The 21379-nt window shown below is 45.6% G+C and overlaps 1 protein-coding gene and 1 long non-coding RNA gene across 15 annotated transcripts in view; one reads left to right on the top strand and one right to left on the bottom strand.

Moving 5' to 3' along the window:
- Positions 1-4480: 4480 nt before the first annotated feature.
- On the bottom strand, positions 4481-14456 carry LOC135279995 (uncharacterized). 2 transcript variants are annotated; one of them, XR_010347113.1, is made up of 4 exons: positions 14383-14456; positions 10002-10103; positions 9411-9485; positions 4481-6530 (listed from the first exon to the last, which is right to left on the bottom strand). It is a non-coding gene; the product is annotated as an uncharacterized LOC135279995 (long non-coding RNA). The 2 variants fall into 2 exon arrangements; XR_010347112.1 differs by lacking the exon at positions 14383-14456 and having other exon boundaries at positions 10002-10136.
- Positions 10455-21379, top strand: part of RAPGEF6 (Rap guanine nucleotide exchange factor 6) — a 126432-nt gene continuing 115507 nt past the window's right edge. For 12 of the 13 annotated variants that reach the window (XR_010347110.1, XM_064387645.1, XM_064387639.1 and 9 more), the window contains exon 1: positions 14735-14941. Coding sequence is in view for 11 of the 13 variants with exons in the window: in XM_064387645.1 (XP_064243715.1) it covers positions 14873-14941 (69 nt within the window). In the remaining 2 variants the exon portion in view is untranslated. Of the gene's footprint in view, positions 10755-14734; positions 14942-21379 lie in introns of those variants that run through there. The other variant, XM_064387644.1, reaches the window with a different exon arrangement.

Below are 21379 nucleotides of genomic sequence, written 5' to 3'. Positions count from 1 at the left end.
GGAGTCTTTGTAAGGTTTTATTAAATCTAAGTTCAAATTGTGATAGCAGTGCTGCCAAGAAAAGTGAAGTAATAATCAAACAACAGGAAAAACAATTACGAAGATGTAGCAGAGTGTATAAATGAGGCTTTAAAGCATCTGGGTTAAATAAGGTTCTGTGTTCCCAAAGACTGGAAAAAGGACAAGCAGAAGACTGAAATCTTTGCTTGAAGCAGCTGCAATTTCTATTTTTGGTTAATACTACATGGTTTCCTGCCCTGGAACATACCTGTCCAGATGCCCTTGCCACATGCAAGGTGCAGGATGAGCTGAGGGACGAGCTGAGGTCAGTGTCCCCAAGCCCTGTCTTGCAGTGACCAGCTGCAGGGCAGGGAACACTGCGGGCCCCACACTCAGCACAGCCAGACAGCACAGGAGCCTTCTAGGATTTCCACTTGCACCTGCCAAGTCCTGTAAAAGGATGCCTGTGATGGGAGTGTTTGGAAGAATGGAATTTGTCCTCTCCAGAGGAATGAAGGCCACAACAACTGACTCTTGGGTGCTTAAACTTGGTCCTGTAACACCACCATGAGGTTTCCCTGTGCACAGGGATGAATTGCTGTGACTGCCTTCTCTGTTGGCATCCCAAGTAACACTGTATCAATGGCTCAGTGCTCCCTGTGGGTGAGTCAAAAGCAATTAACACAGGATTCCTTGCTTTTTAATACTAACAACACAGTGGGTATTGCTGGGCTGTGTACTGTACCATGATGGATTCACAAGGCAGAGCCTGCAGTCCCACAGCAGCACTGAAGGTGTTGAGCAGGCAGCTCCAGCAGAGTCTGCAGCAGGAGATGCTTGGCCTTAGCTGGGAGTTCTGCCATGGAACACTGAGATGTGCACTGTGCACTGTCAGACCTCCTGCAGGGCTTCTTGGGCTGAGTGCACCTGACAGAGGGCAGAGAATTTTGTGTTACCAGAGTCGATGGTCATGAGGTGTCCTCCTGACGGGGATGGCAAGAGTAGCTGGAGTCATGTGGGGGTGTTTGGCAGCGATGATGTGAGCAGTAAATTCAGCAGTGTAATCACTGCAGCATCCAGAAAATGCTGATGTTAATGGCCAGAATTGATTTTCTTTTTAACTTTCCAGCTAGACTGGGACATAGCACTTGCTAGCCAATATTTTTAATGTATTGTTGCTCCTTTTCTCTAGTTCCCTTAATTTTCCTGAAAAAAAAAAAATTGAAAGCTAATTCACTTAGCTGAGGCAAAGACAGGAAGGAAGCCACAGGCACCCGAGTACCAAGGCGTCTCTCGTCTCCCACATTATTCCCAGGGCTCTGCAGAAGAGGATATGATTATTTTCTGTGTGGCTTAGAGCAGAGTAACCACAGGATAATTTCTGGATCCAGGGGTGGGAATCAGCTTGATGTGTTGGCTGCACAAAAGCACAGAGCTCTTAACAGCTCTTTGCTGAGCTGCTGTTGCTTTCTTCTCTCTTAAACATTTATTGTTAAAAATGTAGTTGGAGGTAAAAGTAAGCAGAGAGCCTGGATATACACGTGACTTCTGAGTCTCTGTGCTGCAAGGAACATCTCTGTTTATGTGCTGCAGCATGCACATTCTGTTCCAGCCATCCCCTCGTTTATTTTGTGGTACAGGAGCAGTTACAGGCTTCGCACACTAGCCCTGCAGCCTTCTTGTCTTCCCCCTGTACAAGAGCCTCTGCTGTTGCTACAGGCAGATCTAAATACACCAGTGCTTAGGGTTTTAGAAAGTGTTGCTGGTGCTGGCTGGAGATGCTTCTTTACTGGAAGCAGAACTTTTCTGTTTTGACTGCTAAAGAAACGCAAGTTCAAATCCTATGGGATGTGTCCAAGCTTTTGGATCAGAACCTGATTCCCCAGCAGCAGTGGCTTTGCTTTGAGAGTTCTCTGGCAGAGGAGCTGGAAGGTAAATAAATCATCTGTGCCCAGTGGGGCTGGTAGCTCTCCCAGAGGAGTGGTTAATTTTCCTGTTGCTGTGGTCAGTGGGAATGAACAGACATTACACGACAGGCAGCTCAGCACTGAGGAACAGGAGTGAGAGCTCCTGCCCTGACTGGCACAGAAAGTGCCAACGGGGAGCATCCCATGGGGCTGGGGTCCCCACAGGAACCTGCTGGAAGAGCTGGCATGAGGGGTTGTGTGTTGGAGAGGTGCTGTGATTCTCCTTCCACCAAGGGACTGCTGCTGGGCAGCATTTCCTCCCTCAGCAATACCTGCTGGCCTGCAGGGCTGGGCAGTTGTGTGGCCTCTGGAAAGGAACAGCTTCTTGTGCCCCATCACCTGCACGTCACCCGCTTGGGTCCTGCTCAGGCTCTCGGGCAGCTTGTCTCCTCCTAGAAGCATAGTAGCAGGAAACAGCATGTTACTCCCATGTATTTGTTTATTTTCATTACCAAAAATATTTGTACAGCGGCAGAATTTGATTTCCGAACCTCTGTGTGTTCCAGCTGTTTGTTCCCAGCTAGAGTTTAAGGGTGGGATCAGTGCCCGAGCTCCTGCCTTCAGCCGTGCTCCTGAGGACCAGCTGCAGCAGGGCCAGAGAGCCCTTAACGCCGCTCGCTGCTGCTCACGGTACGAGAAGGTGCAGGGGTAAAGGCAGGTGACAGCGGTTTGGGATGTCGGTGATAGGGCAAGGCCACCTGAAGCACGGAGGAGTGGCTCGTGGTGAGGCAGCCCGCAGCACCTCTACGTCCGGCATGACCTCAGAGGACACGGCGGTGGCGCTCGCCCTTCCCCTCAGCGCGTCAGCTGAACGCCAGCGCTGGGCGCTGCCCCGCTGTTGCTCAAAGCCTCGGCGGGTTGAGCAATGGCCGCGCTGGCCGCAGCTGTGGGCAGGGCAGTGTGTGCCCCGGCTCCCATCGGCACCCAGGGAGTGCCGCGCTGCGCTGCGGGCGGAACAACCGGCCCAGGTGGTTGGCAGGGCGAGCCCGGCCGCGGGGCTGCTTCCTGCTGGGACTGACTCGGGCGTAGAACTCCCTTTGTTTCGAGGCCAGGTTTCCCCAGAGCTCCATCCAGGAGCCTGCAGTACAGCCAGGCGGCTGTCTGGGCGCTCAGGCACCAGCGAGGGCGAGCGGCCGTGGCTGCGGGGCAGAGCTGTGCAGCCGGGCCGCACGGAGGAGCCATTCCGGCCCGGCCGGCAGGCCCGATTGCAACATCCCAAAGGAAGTATTTGGGCCGCAGGCGCGTCCCAGATTTCCAAAGCGGCACAGGCGATAAGCAGATGCCTTTTTCTTGTGACACAGCTGCTCTGCCTATGCCCCAGCTTTGGCCGGGCCCCCGGTGCTGGTGGGGTCTTCTGCTGTAATTCACCTCTCACTGTGCCTTTGTGCTTTCAGTTCGGTCTTGTTTGCCCTAAGGACCTGCAACCCAGCCCCTCTGGTAACAGTTTTTCTCTAGATAAAGTGTCTCAGAAATGAAATTATAGACCAAGAAAAATCTTAAGGAAGAACGAGCCAGGGACAGCAGGAGGGAAGTGTCCTGCTCTGGCTCATCTTTTTCACTTTAAAAACCCAGAACCTTGTGTGAGCAGGAGGGAGCCCCTTCCTCTGGGAGCATGGGGCCAGGGGAGCCCTGCGGTGTCACAGTGCCAGAAGTCAGGGTCATCTCAGATCCATGATGCTGCCTTTTAGCCCATAAAGACATTGTTTAATTGCTGGTATCTTGGTTTGAAGATTTCATCTATCCTGTGCTTTCTAAAATGTTGAGGGAGTGGACCTTTGTCCAACCGTGCCTTTGCCTGCTTCCATTGTTCGGTTTCTAGCACTAACCAGAGTGTCTGTTTAATCTGGAACTTGTTTTTCCTTCTTCATTAATCCTTAAGATAGCTTTGATTCCACTGGTTGGACAGGCCTTGCTTTTTCCTTATGGAAGAGCACCAAGGAGGAACGGGGATCGTGCAGATCACATGTGGCTCTGCTGTGCTGGAGCAATCACAGCCAATGCTGCTCATCGTTATTTCCTGCATGAGCAGGATGGGCTGAAGTTGCAGCTCTGGGACACATGAATGTGCCACTGGTGGCAGTGCTGGGGCCAGGTGGGAGAGCTGAAGGTGGAGTTTGTCCTAGGTTCTTAATGGAAAACAAACGTTTTTCTTAAGTGGCATTGAAAGTGAAGGCAGTGTTTCTTACGTAGTTGGGCTGAGGAATTAGGGTGAGAACATTTCCTTGAGAAATGAGCATCTTACTTCTCAAAGGCTTAATAATTTAGTTTTCTTGACTAATCAAATGAATTTCTAGAATATTTTCACTAATGCCACCAAAAGAAAAGTGGTTTATAAACAGCCTGGAGCCAGCAGAGTGCAGCGGTGAGGGCGCCTGGAGGCAAAGCCCAAATCTGTGCAGGGGTGACCCCAGCAAGTCCCTTGGCCAGCTCCCAGTGCTGACACAGGGCCACTGGTGGGATGTCCCCTGAGCAAACACCCACATTTGGATGTGGCATTGTCAAGAAGTTCCTATGCTACAAAGGTGTCCATAAACAGTGACTTTAGGGCAGAGGGTACCCGTGGGTTTATGTGCTTGATTTTCCTGACAGGGACGCTTTTCAGTCTGGAGAACTTCAGTGTGTTAGAAAGACTATGTTCAGCATTTCTTCTATAGTTATTTCTAGAATTACTTCAAAATTACAGCCATGAGCAATTATAGTTTTCAATAGCTTATTGAGTGCACTGAATCCTAAGAAATTAACTACCACATTTTCAAGGAGTAGGTTTATTAATAGCAGCTGTAACTAGAAATCTTGTCTAATTTTGATCACTACCAAAAGACATGAAAAAACAAGGACTCCAGTTTTCATGTATTAACAATTAGACTGATAAAATTTGTAGGAGATATTCTGGGCAAACAAAAAAATTACAGCTGTGTTCCTTGTGCTGCAATAATTAATGATCATGCACTTTATTCTCCAAAGCTCTTTTTCTTGTACAGTTTAACTAAAGGTCTTGATCTCTGTCATTTCACATGACATTGTTCTAAGGCTGGTTAGGCTGTAAAAGCCATCAGCCTGAAGGAGAATTCATTTTTCAAAATACAGCTTAACTCTCCAAACTATTTCTTAAATTATAGGTTAGTGAAAAGCAGGCCCTTCCCATGGAAACAAGAGTTTTTTAAGAACTGTAGACTTGATCTGATTTAGTATTAAAACCAAGGGCTCTGTCTTGGGCTGGTAAGAATCCCCATTGCTCCTGGCAACTGCAGCTCTTTACAGCTGTGAATTCAGACAGACATTTTTCAGGGCAAAATAATCCTTAACCTAAATACAACTTTTCAGATATTCTGAGGTTGACCTTTGCCTCCTTGTCTGTTTTTTTCCCAGGTTGGCTGGTGGGGAAGATGCTGATCCTGCTGGATCACAAGCTCCTACAGCAGCTCATCCTTCCAGTGAAGGAATCGTGGGCTCTGCTGGAGCCCATGCAGGGTTTGCCCAGTGCAGATCATTAGTCTCAGAAATATGGGGTGAATTCCCACTTTTTCAGGATGTGAACAATGGAGGCAGGTTTGGAGGAAATGTCTTCCATCAGAAGTGTCTATCCTCATCACTTACAGTCAAAGCATGAAAGCTCATTAGGTGTAATTTGGCTGTTTCCTGTTCAGGCTGTCACCTAAAGAGGCAGCAGAGCAGCATTGCTGGAGCATGTGGTGGTCTCATTATCTCAGCAGGGGAAACACTCTGCAACAGAACCTTCACTCCCTCCTTGCCCAGGGTGTTTAAACTAAATGGTTTTAAATGAAAAGAGGGTCAATTTAGGTTAGATATAAGGAAGAAGTTTTCTGCAGTGAAGGTGGTGAGGCCCTGGCACAGGATGCCCAGAAGCTCTGTGTCTGCCCCATCCCTGGAGGTGTTCAAGGTGAGGTTGGATGGGGCTTTGAGCAACCTGATCTAGTAAAAGGTGTCCCTGCACATGGCAGGGGGCTGGAAGAAGATGACCTCTAAAGGTTCCTTCTAACCCAAACCATTCTGTGATTTTGTTATTGTATAAGTTACTGACATCTTCATCTGCTGGACCATCATCACTGCACCTCCAGGTTTGGGGTGTCCCTGGCACCTGTCTCCACTCACAATCTCACCAGACCCCAGGACATGGCTTTACTGCTGATTCCCACCCTGGCCCAAGGTGCTGCAGAGCTCTGCTCTCTCAGTTTCTTACTGCAATACTCTTCTTGCCAATTTTGATTGCAGATTCTTTACCATGTGTGTGCACATCCTTCTTTAGACCACAACTGGAAAAAGCTCTGGGGTGGTTCCTGGTCAGGGTCTCCTTAACTGCAAACCCACAAACTGCTTCCATTTCTCTTGCTACCTTCTTAAAAAGCACAGCACTTTTGTAATACCCTCCTAGCATGAGACCCAATGATGGTTCACAAAGTAGCAACTACTATAGCAATAGTTTATATAAAAGGAAACACTTCTACTGCAAAGGCAATTTTGCCTTGGATAAAGATAGCAATGAGATCCAACTGTTCCAATGCAATGGACTGCCATGGAAAAAGTCTGTCACTGGCAAAAGCTCTGAAAAAAAAAAAAAAGTAAGTTGCTTTTTAATAAAAAAAAAAGTAGTGAGTTATCTGCTTGTACCATCCATGGCTTTTAGTGTGCTGGTATGGCACTAAGAGTATCCCTGACACACAGAGGGTCAGGGCACTTGGAGAGCAGCTCCACTCAGCTTTCTAAAGCAGTCAAAGGTTCCTGGTTCTACTTGTGCAGTCACTTCATATGCAGCTATTGAAAATTATATTTCCTTGACAAGATTGTTTTTGGTGTCAGGGTTTTTCTGGAAGTCAGTGTGCTTCCTATGGGCCAAGCAGGTCACTGCAGGAATTTGCGTTTCCCTTTTTAACGGAAATTGCAAATACATTTCCAGGCACAACTCTGGAAATACCCCGACAGAGCCTCTATCACCTCTTCAGTGTTTTAGACTGAGCAGTGCTTGTGTCTCAGCTTTCACCTACATGGAGTGAAATGCCTAAAAATCTTAAGAAATTGCATCTGCCTTAATGTCATCACTGCTGTCCTACATAATAAATATTTTCCTAAAAAAACCTCAGTCCTTTCTCTCTGATAAAGAAGACTACTTCCTTAGGGGTAGGCAGTGATAGGTAAGTGGTATTTGTGTACTTGGGTGACATCTGTTTTATTGGGCGGAGCACTCAGCTGTGCACTCGATAACTTGCATCACCCTCTGATTCATACAATCATCTGACCTTCATCTAACTGCTGCTCTTTTAGTTCCTTTTCTCCCTATGAGTTACAGTAAAGGAAATTCTTCCTGTGCTCCACACACAGTGCTTCCTTTCATTCAAGGTTTGGTTGTGCTTTTAGCATTTAAAAAACCAAGCAGTACAGCCATCTACTGAAAAGCACAGGATGAAATATCACATCCCTCACATTTACCCCCCTGCAGACTACACACACTCCAGGAGTGGCTGTACTTTGGACACAGCTTTCCCTCCTGGGTGAAATCCCAGCTGGGAGGTGCTGCAGCCCCTCAGGGTGGGATGATGGGGTTTGCTGTGGGGCTCCTCCCTGTTTGGTGTATGGACAAGCAAGCAGGTCTTCCAGGAGGAGTCTAACTCTGCTGGCTCTGTCTGATGCTGTACCTTCAGCTCCTGCTCTGCCCTGGTGAGGCTGTTCCTCTGGGTACACACTTGTGTCCCTCCCTTGCAGCTGAGGAAGGACAGCCATCTCCCTGGATGTCCCAACTTTCTGAAGCATGAAGGTGAGAGAGAGTCTGGTGGTCTCTGAGCAGGAACATCTCACCTGTCTGAGGCAGGAGAGCTTCTAGGTGGTTGGAAGAGGCCATCACAGGCTTGGGATACTGTTAGGAATCAATATCCCTGGACACAGAATTACTGTGCTACCATGGGCAGGGTCTCTAAAGGAAGGGAGGAAAACCACATGAAGTGGAAGAAGAGTCATCTGCAGATCTTTCTAAAGTTAAAAATAGGATTTTGTCTGCAGAAGACAGTTTGTCCTGTTATGCTGCTATCATCATGTGAGCAGGCTGTATGCTTCTGCATTTGAAGACTAAAACTGAGTGCTGAAAACAGGAACTTTCTGGAAATTCCGCATGCCTGAGATGTAATGGTTTCAGTGAGTTTCCTGGTATCATCTCATCCATATGGTTGTGCTTGGATGGGGGAGCTAAACATGTCATCAGCTCTGTAGGGTCACTAAAAGTCGAAGGGATCATATGGAATCATAAGGATGCATGATAGCCTGCAAAGACAGATGATAAAAGGAACCGCCCCTGCCAGCGAGTGCTTCAAGGTGAGGCAGCCCAGTTTAAGAGCATGGAGGAACTGAGCTCTTGCTAACTCATGTCAGCAGGAGCTGTTTATCCCCTCTTCATCAAAAAAATCAGACTGACAGCATCGAAATGTGACTAAAACCAGAGGATGATGCAGGGAATTTTGGCCTTCATAGCTTTGCAATGACTTCACCAAGCATTCCTGGCTCCCAGGCCTGGACTGAGTCTACTAAACTGTGCAACGTTTCTTCATAATCAAATTATAGTTTATACACAGGCACAAAAACACAAACACAGAGACCTCTATCTTCCCACAAACACACCAAATGTCTGCAAACAATGGAAAGCTGATCTGGTGCTGGCTGAATCGTCACTGTGGTCTAAGCTAGAATAGCAAAGCTTGTGGTTGCAAAGAACCTTAACACCAGCAGCAAGAGAACGGTAAGAAATGCAAGTTTTCCCCAGCCTTGGTCTCGATTCAAATGCTGTAATATTTCTTGTAGGATTTCACAAATAAGTAGAGTGTATTTGATTGCATAAAGCAGTGAAATTGCCTGTCAGGCGTTTATTCACAGTTTCTTAATCCAGATGATTTCCAGTTAAGAGAAAGTCTAGACCGTTGGCCTGTTCTTTGGCAGAAGAGAAGTTTTTTATTATTTTTTCACATGCTCAGAGAATTACTCAATGTACTTAAAAAAGGGGAAGGACTGAGATCCTATTTACTCTAATTTTTATCATATTTAAACTGGCTGCTCTCTGTAGGCATGCCCTGTTCTTTTACCAGCTCAACATTGTCAGTCAAAGTGTTGTCCAGTAACAAATACCACAGATACACAGAATGGTCACATTGAGTTATGCAAGTGCTTGGCTTTTTGCCTCTGAAAATAGCTACTCAGTAGAAAAATACAAATCCCACTGCATGTTCTCTCTGGGTTATAACAGGTCACAGACACAAAATCCTCACTGTTTGTGAAATCTTGCAGCTTATAGTTATACAACTTTTTACATCCCTGAAAAATTAAGGGGAATAAGATATGTTAAATTGATAACTGATACCAAATTACTGGTGGAGAGTTTCCCATGCCAACATTGCACTTTCTGTCACTTAATTTTATCTGTGTCCAGCCCATCCATTTACCCACCTTCCACTTTGTAATGGTTTTTGGCATGATGTTTCCGACGACAAATGAAGAAAATCTTTCAGCTGAAGCTGTAACCTGATTTTAGCAACAAAGAACATGCAAATGAAGCAGTCACCAGACTCCAGATTGCCTGCTGTCAGGGCAGGTTTTCCCCCGCCACCCCCACCTTTTATTTTTTCAGGCTTGAGCATGGACATCTGTATACTGTTTCTGGATACCTCCAATATCTAGACAGGTCCATATGCTCTTTTGGGTTTTGTCAACAAAGTGCTGGGACTGGAATCACATATCTGTAGGTTGTGTGTAGTAAAAATAAAGTGGCAGAAGACACACAAAAAATTGATATACGAGCCTGTTTCAGACAGAATTGTTTCATTGTGGGGCGTGTGGCAAGCCACCAACTCGTGGCTTGGAGCAAAGCAGCTGGGGTTTAGATGTTATTTTGTAATTATTTTGAATGGGGTTTTTTTCGGTTCTTTTTCTATCAGACAGTGTTGATAACGTTGTACACTACACCATGCCTGAGACAGTTTGGATACTCCAGTGATTTGGCAGGAGTCCTTTTTATCCTCATCCCACTCACTCACTCACATTCATCAGGGTTGGTAACTCCATCAGGGTGGTGGCAGGCTGTGGACGGACCCTTTCAAGTCACTCAGCAGTGGCAAGGGACAGGAATGCCCTCCTTCATACCTGTTGTTTCCCATACAGACAAGGAAGGGAAATGAGAAAGATGAGAACATACATGTCAGTGTCACGGGACAGCCAGTGCTCTTTCAACACAAACAGCTTTCACTGTCCTCACTGGCAACCTTCAGAGAGCGCATCAATGCCTGTCTTTGTGCTCACAGACACCTTAGTAAGTGAACAGCAAATAACCCAATTCACTGCTTCCTTTTCAGATTGTTCCTGACTTGGGAACCAGGACTCCATAAGCACTGGCCAAGGATTACGTGACACAAAGGTCAGGGTGACATGTTCCCAACACACTGTGCATCCTCAAGCATCAAACATTTGTTACTTCAGAATTTCCACCTGTCCTCCATGAAGCCTTCCCTGTGGACACCCCACAAATTGCCCTCAGCTGAGAGATGTGTCCTTTAACTGGGGCTAAGACAGGAAATTATTACTGCCTCCAGCTGAGCTATGGCTCAGGCTGCTCTTGGGAGCAGCTGGGGCTTGTCATTCCCTCTCTTTGCATGTTAATAAAATCTTAAAGTCTTTCAGTCTTAAGGCTCACTGAATTCCCAGTCCATTCACACCAGCACTCAGCATGTTAGAGACCATCACAGATGTGTGACAGTGAACATGAAAAGCAAGGAAAATTGCCACGGAAGGTAAAATGTAAGTAGAGAAAGTGTTCCATCCCCACATTTAAAAGGTGTCAGGCTCCCCATTTGTTTCTGTATTGTTGGTAAAGGCTGACAAATAAGTGTTTGACTGTCACAAGTTGATCTGCAATTGCTTATGTGTACATGGCTTCTACTCTTCAGGAAAAAATCTATATATAGAACAAAAACCTTCAGGAAAAATCTGTACTAGATTTTTTTAGAAGGAAAGCCATGTTAGTCTTGAGTTAAAGAGAAGAAAGATGGGGGTTTAGTTTTAAACTAAATGTTAAACTAATATTATAATAGCGCAGCAGAAAGACAACAGTGGTTCTGTTTCTTCTTTTCTACTTTTACCATTGTCCTTTGAACTGAAGCTCTGGAAACATGCACAGCAGGGAAAAGTAGCTCCAGTATTCAGACCAGTTCATTCTTGCTCTTGACTTTTCAAAAATAATTTGGTATTTCGCTTTTAATTTCAGAAATGGAAATTTTGAGCTGTAAAATGCTGTCATAGCCAAGAGATCAGTGTTCTTATGTAGCTACCTGAGCAGTGTTGTGCCATTTGCAAAAATGTAACTTTCCTGCAAAAGGTGAGCTCTTACAAAATTCTCAATGATCCCTTTGCCTCCCCAGTTTTTTAAGAAGTTCATAATCAGAATAAGTATATATGGTACCTCTGTCTGAAGAAGTTCCTTCCTTTTAGCATCCCAGAATATTTTGTTTTCCTCTAGCAGGCAGAGAATTAATCTGTGTATCCTCCTTGTGGTATGATAACCACGTACTTAGCTAGCAGTTGTTGCCAAAGATGTGCACGAATGTCCAAAGGGATTTTTTTTTCCAAAGCTAAGAAATTAAAACCAGTAGCCTAAGAGCCAGATTGGAGAATGAGAGGAAGGAAATTGCCAGGCTGTAACAGAACTCACAGGACACTAGACACATAGAATACTTAAAAATAAAAGTTAAAAATATTTCAGTGCCTGATGATTATGAATCTCTCCCATTGGGAGAGGTGAGGAAGCTGCGTTTTACCCTGAGGAATCTGGGATGTGCACATGGTGGTAAAAGGCATTACATTAAAAGGCATCTTTGGGAGTGTCAGCGAAGCAGAACAATTGAGGGAACATAGTGGGAGGAGGAGATGTACTCCACAACTCAGCTGCTCTTCCCAAATTCACAGATGCTTGAAGCAGAAACATTTAATCTCCTGAGACTGCAACTCATCCATATTAATAGCAAAGCACCTCTGATTCTTACATGATACAGATGCTGTTAGTTTTCAATTAAAAAACTGCAGTAAGTGATGATGCTTTAGTTGTGCAGGGATACAATTCAGATAAAGGGGAAGGAAATTTTCCCCTCTGCATGGACAATAGGTGTCCTGCTTGGCCACTTCCCTTAATCCCAGCCCTGAAATTACTCACTTGTGAAAGCCTTTTAATTGTGTTTAACCATGCCAGCTTTACCACGTGGAGACATTGGCTGTAACACCAGTAAGCAGTGAGGATCATGACACTAATTTCCATTGTTCTCCAGATATCTGGGAAAAGAAACCCTATGGCTGAAATTAGAGCCATTACCTACCCAATTTCAGGTACTTTTGGAGTCAGGGAAGCCTTGTTCATAGGTCAGGTGAGCCAAGCCATTAAATTGGAAAGGCAGCTTTAGTTCCCATGGAATACTTCTGGCCCCCTCACTGCTCCTGTGCCTAGGCTGGTGTTCAGGATGGGAATTTGTGTGCCAAAGAAAAAGGCATTTTTAGCTACTAACTTCATTCCTACAGTCAGTGTCCACTTCTGTGTTATGTTTGTTGCAGGAATGCTGAACAGCTGGAATAGGTGATAAATTGAGTTCCCTTCTAAAAACCAATAGGGCTTAAATTATTTCAGATCCATGACAACTGTGACTGCGTAGATCTCACGAAATTCTGGGGTTTTCTTGATAGCTGTTAATTAATTTTTTTTCTAGCCACCTTTACCTGGAGAGTATTGACTAATTTTTACATGATCTTTAAAAATGAACTGAGGTGGTAAAGCTCTTGATTTGCTATTACATCTCTGATTAAAAATAAAATTAAAAAAATCTCCTAATAGAAAAGGATTCATGCTTCAGTTACTTTCTTCTCCTTAAGTTACTCAGGAGGACTTTTTCTCTCTATCTTTTCCATTTGGTTCCTGGCAGGGAATCTCTGAGGATTCCCACACCTCTGGAAACAATATTTTATGTACTGAAGTTGGAAGAGGATAACATGTTCTGCCAAATAACTAGTACAAACTTCTGACCTTTGGAAGAATAATAGACCTGATATTTGGAAATCTTACATTTACAACAGAAGTTCAAAGAGAAGGGGAAAAAAGGAAAGAAAATGAGTTTTGATAGATATTATGAGACTGAAACCTGTGTCTTTCCTGTCAGTTTGGGGAGCATCTCATATTCTGTGTGTTGTGCATGAGGTGTAATGACTGTGATGTTAAGAGTGGCTTTTCTTCAGATCCTGGCTGTCCATCCCATGGTTGTTGTGCCTCAACAGTCTACACTGGAGGAAATGTCGTATTTCCTCTATTTTTTTGGTTTTGTAGAAAACAGTAGAAATATTATAGAACAGAGAGGAAGGGACAATCAAGTCCTTGAGCACAACAAAGGTAATTGTGCCATAAAGGGCAAGTGGTAAAGAGAACGGGAAGGGGTAGCTGGAGAAAGGGCAGGAACAAAAACACTCTTAGTTATTAGGAAGGAAAGAGGAAAAAGCAAAAGGGCAAACACAAGTTGTATGCCTGCAAAGCTTTGATCTCATGAATTCACAGAATCGGACTTGTAAGAGGAAGGAAAATCTTGCGATGTGTGTTTGGAATGTGGCTGCTTCCTGTTGTCCCGAGCGGCCCTCAGGACCAGCAGTGCAGGGCTTGGGAGAAGTCTGTACAACCCCGCGGGACCCCCGGGCTGCGGTAGCGCTTCCCTTGCCAATGTGCTCCTTATTTGTATTTAATGCCCGGCTCTGTCTCCTGCAGGGCAGCGGGACCGAGCCCGGCCGGGCTCTGCCGTCCTCGCTGGGCACGGCGAGGATGGGGCCGCTCCTCCTGAAGCGACCTAAGGCAAAGGTCGGAGAAGCTCAGGAGTCGGGAGAATCAGCATTCTATGAGCTGCAGCGTGAGGGGACGGGGCAACGCAGGCAAGCTGCGGGGGAGCGGTGCCGTGACACCATGCCTGCTGCTACGCCTGCTCACGGGCACTCTGCTCCCGTGGGCGCTCTCTCCAGAGTGCTGACGGGCACTCTGCTCCCAGAACAGCCTTTCTTTCGGCTGTACTGCTGAGGAGCACGCCTCACGCCGCTGCCCGGGCAGCACAAAGCAGCTCGCACCACACACCCGCTGAGGGCGCCGCACGGCCGCACCGCGCATGCGCCCGGCCCCTCCCCGCCCTGGCGAGCCTGCGCCGCCCGCGGGCCCCGCCCCCTCCGCACTCCGCGGCGCGTGGGGGCGGAGCTCGTCGCAGCCCCGCTCCTCCCTCTTCTTGCTGAATCTCTGGGTTAAAGCGCCCGCTCTCGCGCTTTTCTGTACCGGGGGATGCACGGCGTGTGAGCGGGGCGGGGGGTCCGGGCGGGGGCGGCGACTCCCGGCGTGTTGAGGGGAGACGCGGGCTCGTACCCGGCCGCGGGGTTTCTCTCCGGACCCTCTGGCGCCGCGCCGCGGAACAGCTCGCCCGTCCGCATCGCTTTGTGCGGGCGCGTTGGGCGGAGCCGCGGGGGCCGGGCGCGCGGGGAGTCCCGCTCGGGCCGGTAACTTCGCGCACGGAGCGCTCGCGCCGCGATGGGGAGCGGCGCCGGCCGCCCCGGGAACGCGCCGGGAGCCGCCGCCGCCCGCCCCGAGCGCCGCCGCCGCCGCTGAGCCCGAGGCGCCCCGAGCGCCGCCCGCCTGGTGAGCAGCCAGCCCGGCGGCGGGCACCGCGCCCGGCCCCGCTCCCGCCCCGGCCTCCCCCGGTCCGCTCCCCGCCCGGGCCCCGGCGCGGGGAACCTTTCGGGGTGCGTGCCCCGCGGGCCCGGAGGGAGCGCGGGCAGGAGCCCCGGCGGGCTGCGATCGCGGCAGCGCCCGCCAGCCGCTGCCGAGGCGCCGCGGGGCGGGGGCGCCGCGCCGGAGGATGAGCGCCCCGGTGGAGCCCAGGATCAAACAGGCGCTGCGGAAAAAGCCCGCCGAGCGCACTCCCGAGGTAAGGCGGCTCCGGCTCCTTCCCAGCGCCTCCTTTTATTTACTTGCTCGCTTTTCCTTTGCGTAAATCCGTGTTCCGATAGCGCGGGGTCCGCGGTGCGCACTCGGACCGGGCTGGCGCACAAACTTGTGTCTGGAGCTCGGTTATTTATTTATTTCTCTCCAAAGTTGGCCCTCTCGGGACCAGCGTGGGTTTGAACGCCCAGTAACACGCTGGGTACAAGCACAGGGCGCTTCATGAAGTACTTCGGGCCAGCTGTAGGAAGGAGAACAACAAGAAGTAGTACACCGAAAAGTAAAATGATGCATATTTGAGTGATGCAAAACTTATGGGAAAAGTTAGGGAGCTGAAAGGCTTTGCTTACCTGTACAGTGATGCAGATTTAAACAAAACCAAACTAATTATGCTGCCCAGACTTCATAAAGATGCTTCTGCAGTGAGTGGGAGTACAGAAATGTGTGAGGCTGGTAAGCTACAATAAGACGCATTTTCCAATTAACTGCCTTCTCTGTCCCTTCCCCACAAGCTACTCTGTAATCTGCCGTGTATTTTTGGGGATGGTAATATTATGGAGCATTAACTTAATAATGAAATAGGTTTGATATCATTTGCATTTGTAGAAGGTCTGGTTGGAGTTTGTTTGCTTACTTACCCTTTGCCTTCCTTCATTTGTTTCCCTTGCTGTGATTTTTTTTTTTTTTATGTGCTCAAGAATTAGTGCTATGAAGTGATACACTCTTGAGTTTTTCCCTTGGAGACTGGGAAACATCTGTTCTCCCTTGGTACTTCATGGAGAGCAGAATGTCCTGCCTGGTCTTCCTTATAAGTTAATTATGGAAGGGCTACTTAGAGAGCTGCTCAGAGGCTGCTCCGGAGCTCATCCTAGCAGGACAGAGTCCCTACTTCCCTTTCAAGTCGGCTGAGTGAGTGAAATACAGATGTTCAGTCCCCATGGTTACTTGCTTTGGGATATCTGGTACATTCCTCCTGTGTCTCTAAATTAATGATGAGGCAGTCTCAGTGTCCATTCTTTTTTCCTTACTTTTAGCAGTCCCCTCTTGCTTCAGAGCTTTCTTTCTCTTCAGCTGGAGTCTTCAGTTAGGAAAATTCCTTTGCTAGTGTGGCTTGCAGTGTTGGGCAACTGGGTTCATCACAGAAGTGTCATTCAGGAGCTGGCATTCCGTGCTGGCTCGTCATGGCTTGGACTGTGGGGAGCAGGTAATCTGCCCTGGCCCAGAACCCCTGCTCACCACTGCTCCTGCTTGCTGTGCCAACCTCTGTGCCTGTGTAGGGATTTTTCTTCTTTTTGTTTTTTTCGGGCATCCCCAATTTTTGCCCCAGCAGCCATCATGGGATTCCTTATGGTTGTCACCTTTTTTTTGGCTAAAACGGCCTTAAAATAATTATTTTGCTTAACCTTGTAGTATTAAACTGTCAGATATCACAATGACTGACTGCTTGGGGGTTTGTGTGCATTTGTGTCGGTTTCCATTGAGAGTGACACGAGCGTTGTGTGCAGGTTTGAGTTTGCCAAGGTATCTTAATTGTGGGGAAAAAAATCTAACCTTTGCTATCTAAGTAATAATATTTCTAAAATAATTTTAAAAATCTAAATTCCCTTGTTAGTTTGGCCCTGTTTTGGCAGGCTAATTTTAGAGATGCTGCACAGTGAGCCTACTTGTGATTAAAGTTAAACATGTACTTAAAACTTGGCAGGATTGGGTCCTTGCTCCCTGTTGCTGAGTAGATAATTACAGTTAAATCACTTTTTTTTTTTCTTAGGATACTTTTGTTTACATACATGTAGAAAGAGAAGCTTTTCCCTGGTTTGACAGCAGGGTGTCCCTGGGGGTGCCCAGTCTGGATCTGTGTTACCTGCTCAGGTACAAAGCCTGGAATCCCCTGTCCCAGTCACACTGACAGATTTTTCCCAGCATCTGCTCTGGGATGTGAGGACAGATGGATAGGGTGGTGAGTGAACTGGAGAAAACAATTGCAATGTTGTTTATTCATTTATTTATTTATCTCAACATCCTGACTCGTCCTCTTTCCTCTGTAGGCTGCAAGACTTGGGGCAGGGAGCTGAAACCAGTTTAGCGCAGCCATTAGGATCAGACCCAAATTTCGGGTGTCCCTGCACAGGATGAACAATGTGGTGACTCCAGTCTGGAAGTATCCAGCTGTACACAGACTAACGTGTGTGTGGCTTCATTTCTGCCCTCCCACTCTGGTGGGAAGGTATCATCAGTTCCTCCCACACGGAATCAGCTGCACGGGGCTGCTCCTGCCCTTTGACTGCGTTTTTGTGCAGGAACCCCCTCAAATTCCCTGAGCCAACGTTGGGATTTTGTGATAAAAAAGCTGCTCAGCCACAAGAGTTTCAACTGCTTTCAGTCCCTTTCTGCCCCCATCCCTTTTTCTGATCCTGTAGTTTATGTGAGCAATTTACCTGGGTATTTATTACAAATTACAGGGTTGGGGCTGTGCTGATCAGTAGCATGGTCTGGTGCTTCATTCCTGTCATCTGTGCAGCCTCTGGAAAAATACAGATAAACACTCCACAGGCCAGATTTTCCTTACAAGTAGTACAATTATCCATCTGATTTTGATTGTAGGTTTTTTCCTTGACAAAACGTTTTAATTTCTAAGAATTACAAAACTGAGCAGGGGGATATTAATTTTTTTTTTTTATAATTTACTTATTTTGAAATTTACCTCACTGTCTTGCTCAAGTAAATGTTTTAGTTCCTGATACTACAAATATTTTTGTTTGGAAAAATCTGTGTTAGGGCAAGTTTTCAGTGTTGTGGTAACATTCCAGTGTTTGCTAATTGTTAAAGTGTATAAGTTATGCATATTAGGCATGTACACACTTGATTTTTTTTTTAGTTGTTCTTGCTCAGATACTTTGTGCATCTTTATGAAGATGAACATGTAATCTTCAATTTATTCTGCCTGGGGGGATTATTTTGATGAATTTGTAGCAAAAATTTAATGATGCATACACTTTTCTGTAATTTTATATATGCATACATATTTTATGTATGTTTTTTAAGTAACACAGTGTTGTGTTACTCTGTTTAGAATCTTTTTTGGAACTGTTCAAGGCTTGCAAATATTTTGCTCCCTTTCCTTTCTTTTGATGCATCACTGGAGGTGCATATTGTTCATATGTGATGCAAGTGGCTTCTCATGTGGACAGAGTTCCAGAATGTTTCCTGGTGGACTGATGCCTGTTTATGTAGCAGATGCTGCTCTGGGATTTGGGTGAGTCCCATTTAGTCAAACATCTGCCTTGCTGGTTCCCTGATGGCCTCTGCCCCCGTGCTGGCACTGCAAATAAATCTGTGTACCTGTCTCTCAGGCGTGGCCTGAAAGTGCAGAATTTGTGAGTAATCGCTCAGATTTTAGTTTTGATGATAGGTTATCCTAACAAATCATCCCTTCTGTCTTATCAAAGGGAGGAAACTCTGGTAGTAATTGAATACTTAAAAAAAAAAAAAGATCATACCTATACTTGAACAGTAGGATTTCTTACACTTGCTTAATATTTTAATATATGCATTTTCCTCCCAAGGTTATGCAGATGCCTATGTGGTGGCAAATCTATGAGTGTTTATACATGCACATTCTCCAGTTTGTGCTTGGGAATATGGGATTAACTGTGCAGTGTTTCTTGTCACAGGTGGGGATATTAAATTAGTAATTTGGGAATATTTTAACAGGAGAAAATCTTTAGTTCAAAGCAGTAGAAGGGAAGGATGAATGCTTATGCCGCCATGTGTGTGCTCTCATTAAATATTTAATTTTTTCTGAGGCCTAGAATTCCTTATCAGATCCATACAAAGGCTCTGATGTTGGTCTTTAGGGGAGTTGTTCATGCTGCCACAGATAAGGACTCAGTGGTTGATAGGGCCAAACAGCAAATTATTGTGCTCCTTTTTCTTTGTCTTTCCTTCTCCTTCCCTCCCATGAGCAGGTTCTCTTCCATTTTTAATGGAACCTCTTCCCAATATAGTATCTTTTTAGTTCTTCATGACTTTGTTCTAGACAGTGTTTACTTTCGTGGCTCAGAAGGCTTTGCTTTTATTTGACTTCAAAGAATTGGAGTTTATTTTTATACTCTGAGCTCTTGTATTTTCCTAACTTCATCTTTTTGCAGTAATTCTTGATTAATGTTAATTCGACTTCATTTGGCAATACTAATTCTTTCTTCTCTTCCTGTTCCCTTTTTATTAATACAGTGCAAAGAGGAAAAAACCTAATTTGCAGAATTGTGTCATGACAGAGTCTGCTATTTGGAGCGTGTATGTGATGCTTCTTGATGGCTTGGATATAGAGAAATAGATCTGTGTGAATGTAAATCATACACAAATGGTACATTGATAGGCATTATGAAATAGCTGTAATAAATAAAATAAATTATTGTTGACAGCATAACAAAGGCACTCTTGTACTGTAGCACAGCTGAGTCAAACAGAGGAGAACATCTGCTTCTTGTTTCCAGAAATAACTGGTATTTTGAAGTGGGTTTTTTCATCCTTTTAATAATTTTCTGTAAACTCAGTAGGTGAAACAGGATTAACCATTGTAGAAATCTATTGTTTCTAGAATCTGAGGTGAGCTTTTAGGAATGTAACTGTGTCAAGGTGTTGGCTTTGGATAGCCATTGAAAGTAATTGGAATTGTAAAGTCACCACAAAAGTGGGGATGCTTGCAGTCATGGTAAAGCCAAAATAAATTTGTGTTGAATGAAGTTGTAGATGCTGGTTTCTGTTTAATAAAAGCACCTTACTGTTAGTATGTATGCCCAAAACAGGGGCAGAGGAGTGATGGACACCTGACTTCTGCCATCATTTTCTACTACCCAACCTCTGTCTTACACTTTCATTCCCAGTTTTTTTGTGGTCCGTTTTTCATAGGTGACACTTTGTAAGACTTTGTCATGCAGTTTCCAGTTCTGGAGCTCACACTGAAGACGAGCAGCAGCCGACTGTTGTGAAATCCTTGGGTTTGTTCTGTGTCTGTGCTTTGGTGCCTTTGCCAGAGAACCTCCTGAAACCTTGATCAGAGATGCACTGACCAGTGCTACTTGACTTTCATCCCCCACCATGCAGAGTCTCTAGGCTGATCTTGGCCAGGGACTGTGCTGGGAAGCTGGAAAAGACCTTTAAAGTGGAAAAATTAGTTATCACTGGTGATAACCAAAGTGATAGGAACACGTACTGACGTGCCTGCAATTTACTGCTAATGAATTCCTTCCTGGGTCCTTGTGTACCCTGTGCAGATTGCCTTTCTGCCCTCATAGGGCAACAATTACCTTTGACAGTTAGAAAAATGTAAAACCTTGTAATATGAATAATTTATAAGTAGTTCTGTGAAGGCAACAATTAGAGTTTTACTTATGTTCAGTATGATTGAAAAAATCAAATGCACAAAAATTGATTAATGGACAGAAATGTTGAGTAACTGCAACTTCAGAGAAAGACTTGGGAGTGCATGCATGTCACTGACACCATATTCCATCAGCATCTTGGTAGGAAAGATCTAGGCTTGTGACGTTTTCTTAAATATTAGATTAGTTTCCTTAAATAAAATGTGTTGTAAAGCTTTTTTATAGCCACCTACTAAAACCAAAGTTCAGAACAGAGGTACATGAGGAGTGGCATGTTGAGTGTCATAGTGCTGGCTGACAGCTCTTAAGATTCAGTCTTATTCACAAGCAGACTGTAGTTTCTGCGTTAATGAAGTTGAAATTCTTATTACTTTTAATGAAACAGTCATGAACCTTCTCCCTTCTTCCTGTGCTTCCCTGCCACATAGCTTTCAGTTGAAGGTAAAACAAAACCACATTTTTTTTCCCAGCTGCTCATTAAATTTATGTATTTAAGCTCATGGTAAATATAGCATTGAAAATCCTGGAGGATTGTCCAACAAGTCTCAAAGCTTTGGGAAAACGGCGTCCCTTCAGCTGCCAGCTTGATGAGTTGGGAAGTTTTTAGTGCTTAGATTTTCCTCTATTTTGTCTTGTGCTTTAGGTGGGTAGTTGTCTCTTATTTTATTTCTTAACATAGTGTGGTATCGTGAGTCTTCATCTCAATTAGACCTGTGGTTTTCCTGTAATTAAAAAAGCCAAGCATGCAAACTCTTGTATTACTTCAGTAAATGCTCCTTGATAATTCATTTTCATAAACTTTGTGTATGTACCTTGTTTACTGAGGTGATCAAAAGTGATGTTCTTTGACAGACATATTTTATCTTCTATTCCAAAAGTTCAGAGAAATATCCATGGTTGCATGTTGGTGCTGGTTGTTCAGCCTTCCTAAACATCCCCGGGAAACCAGTGCAGGTAAAATGTGGTGTCCCATTCCCTGAGACTGAGCAGGGTCAAATCTCTTCTCTGAATAATTGAAATTAACCTCAGTTAGAATCTTTAAT

The sequence above is a fragment of the Passer domesticus genome, chromosome 13 (assembly GCF_036417665.1).
Source record: "Passer domesticus isolate bPasDom1 chromosome 13, bPasDom1.hap1, whole genome shotgun sequence".
Lineage (NCBI taxonomy): Eukaryota > Metazoa > Chordata > Aves > Passeriformes > Passeridae > Passer > Passer domesticus.
The sequence above is the reverse complement of the archived record's forward strand: the minus strand, read 5'-3'. Positions and strand labels throughout refer to the sequence as shown.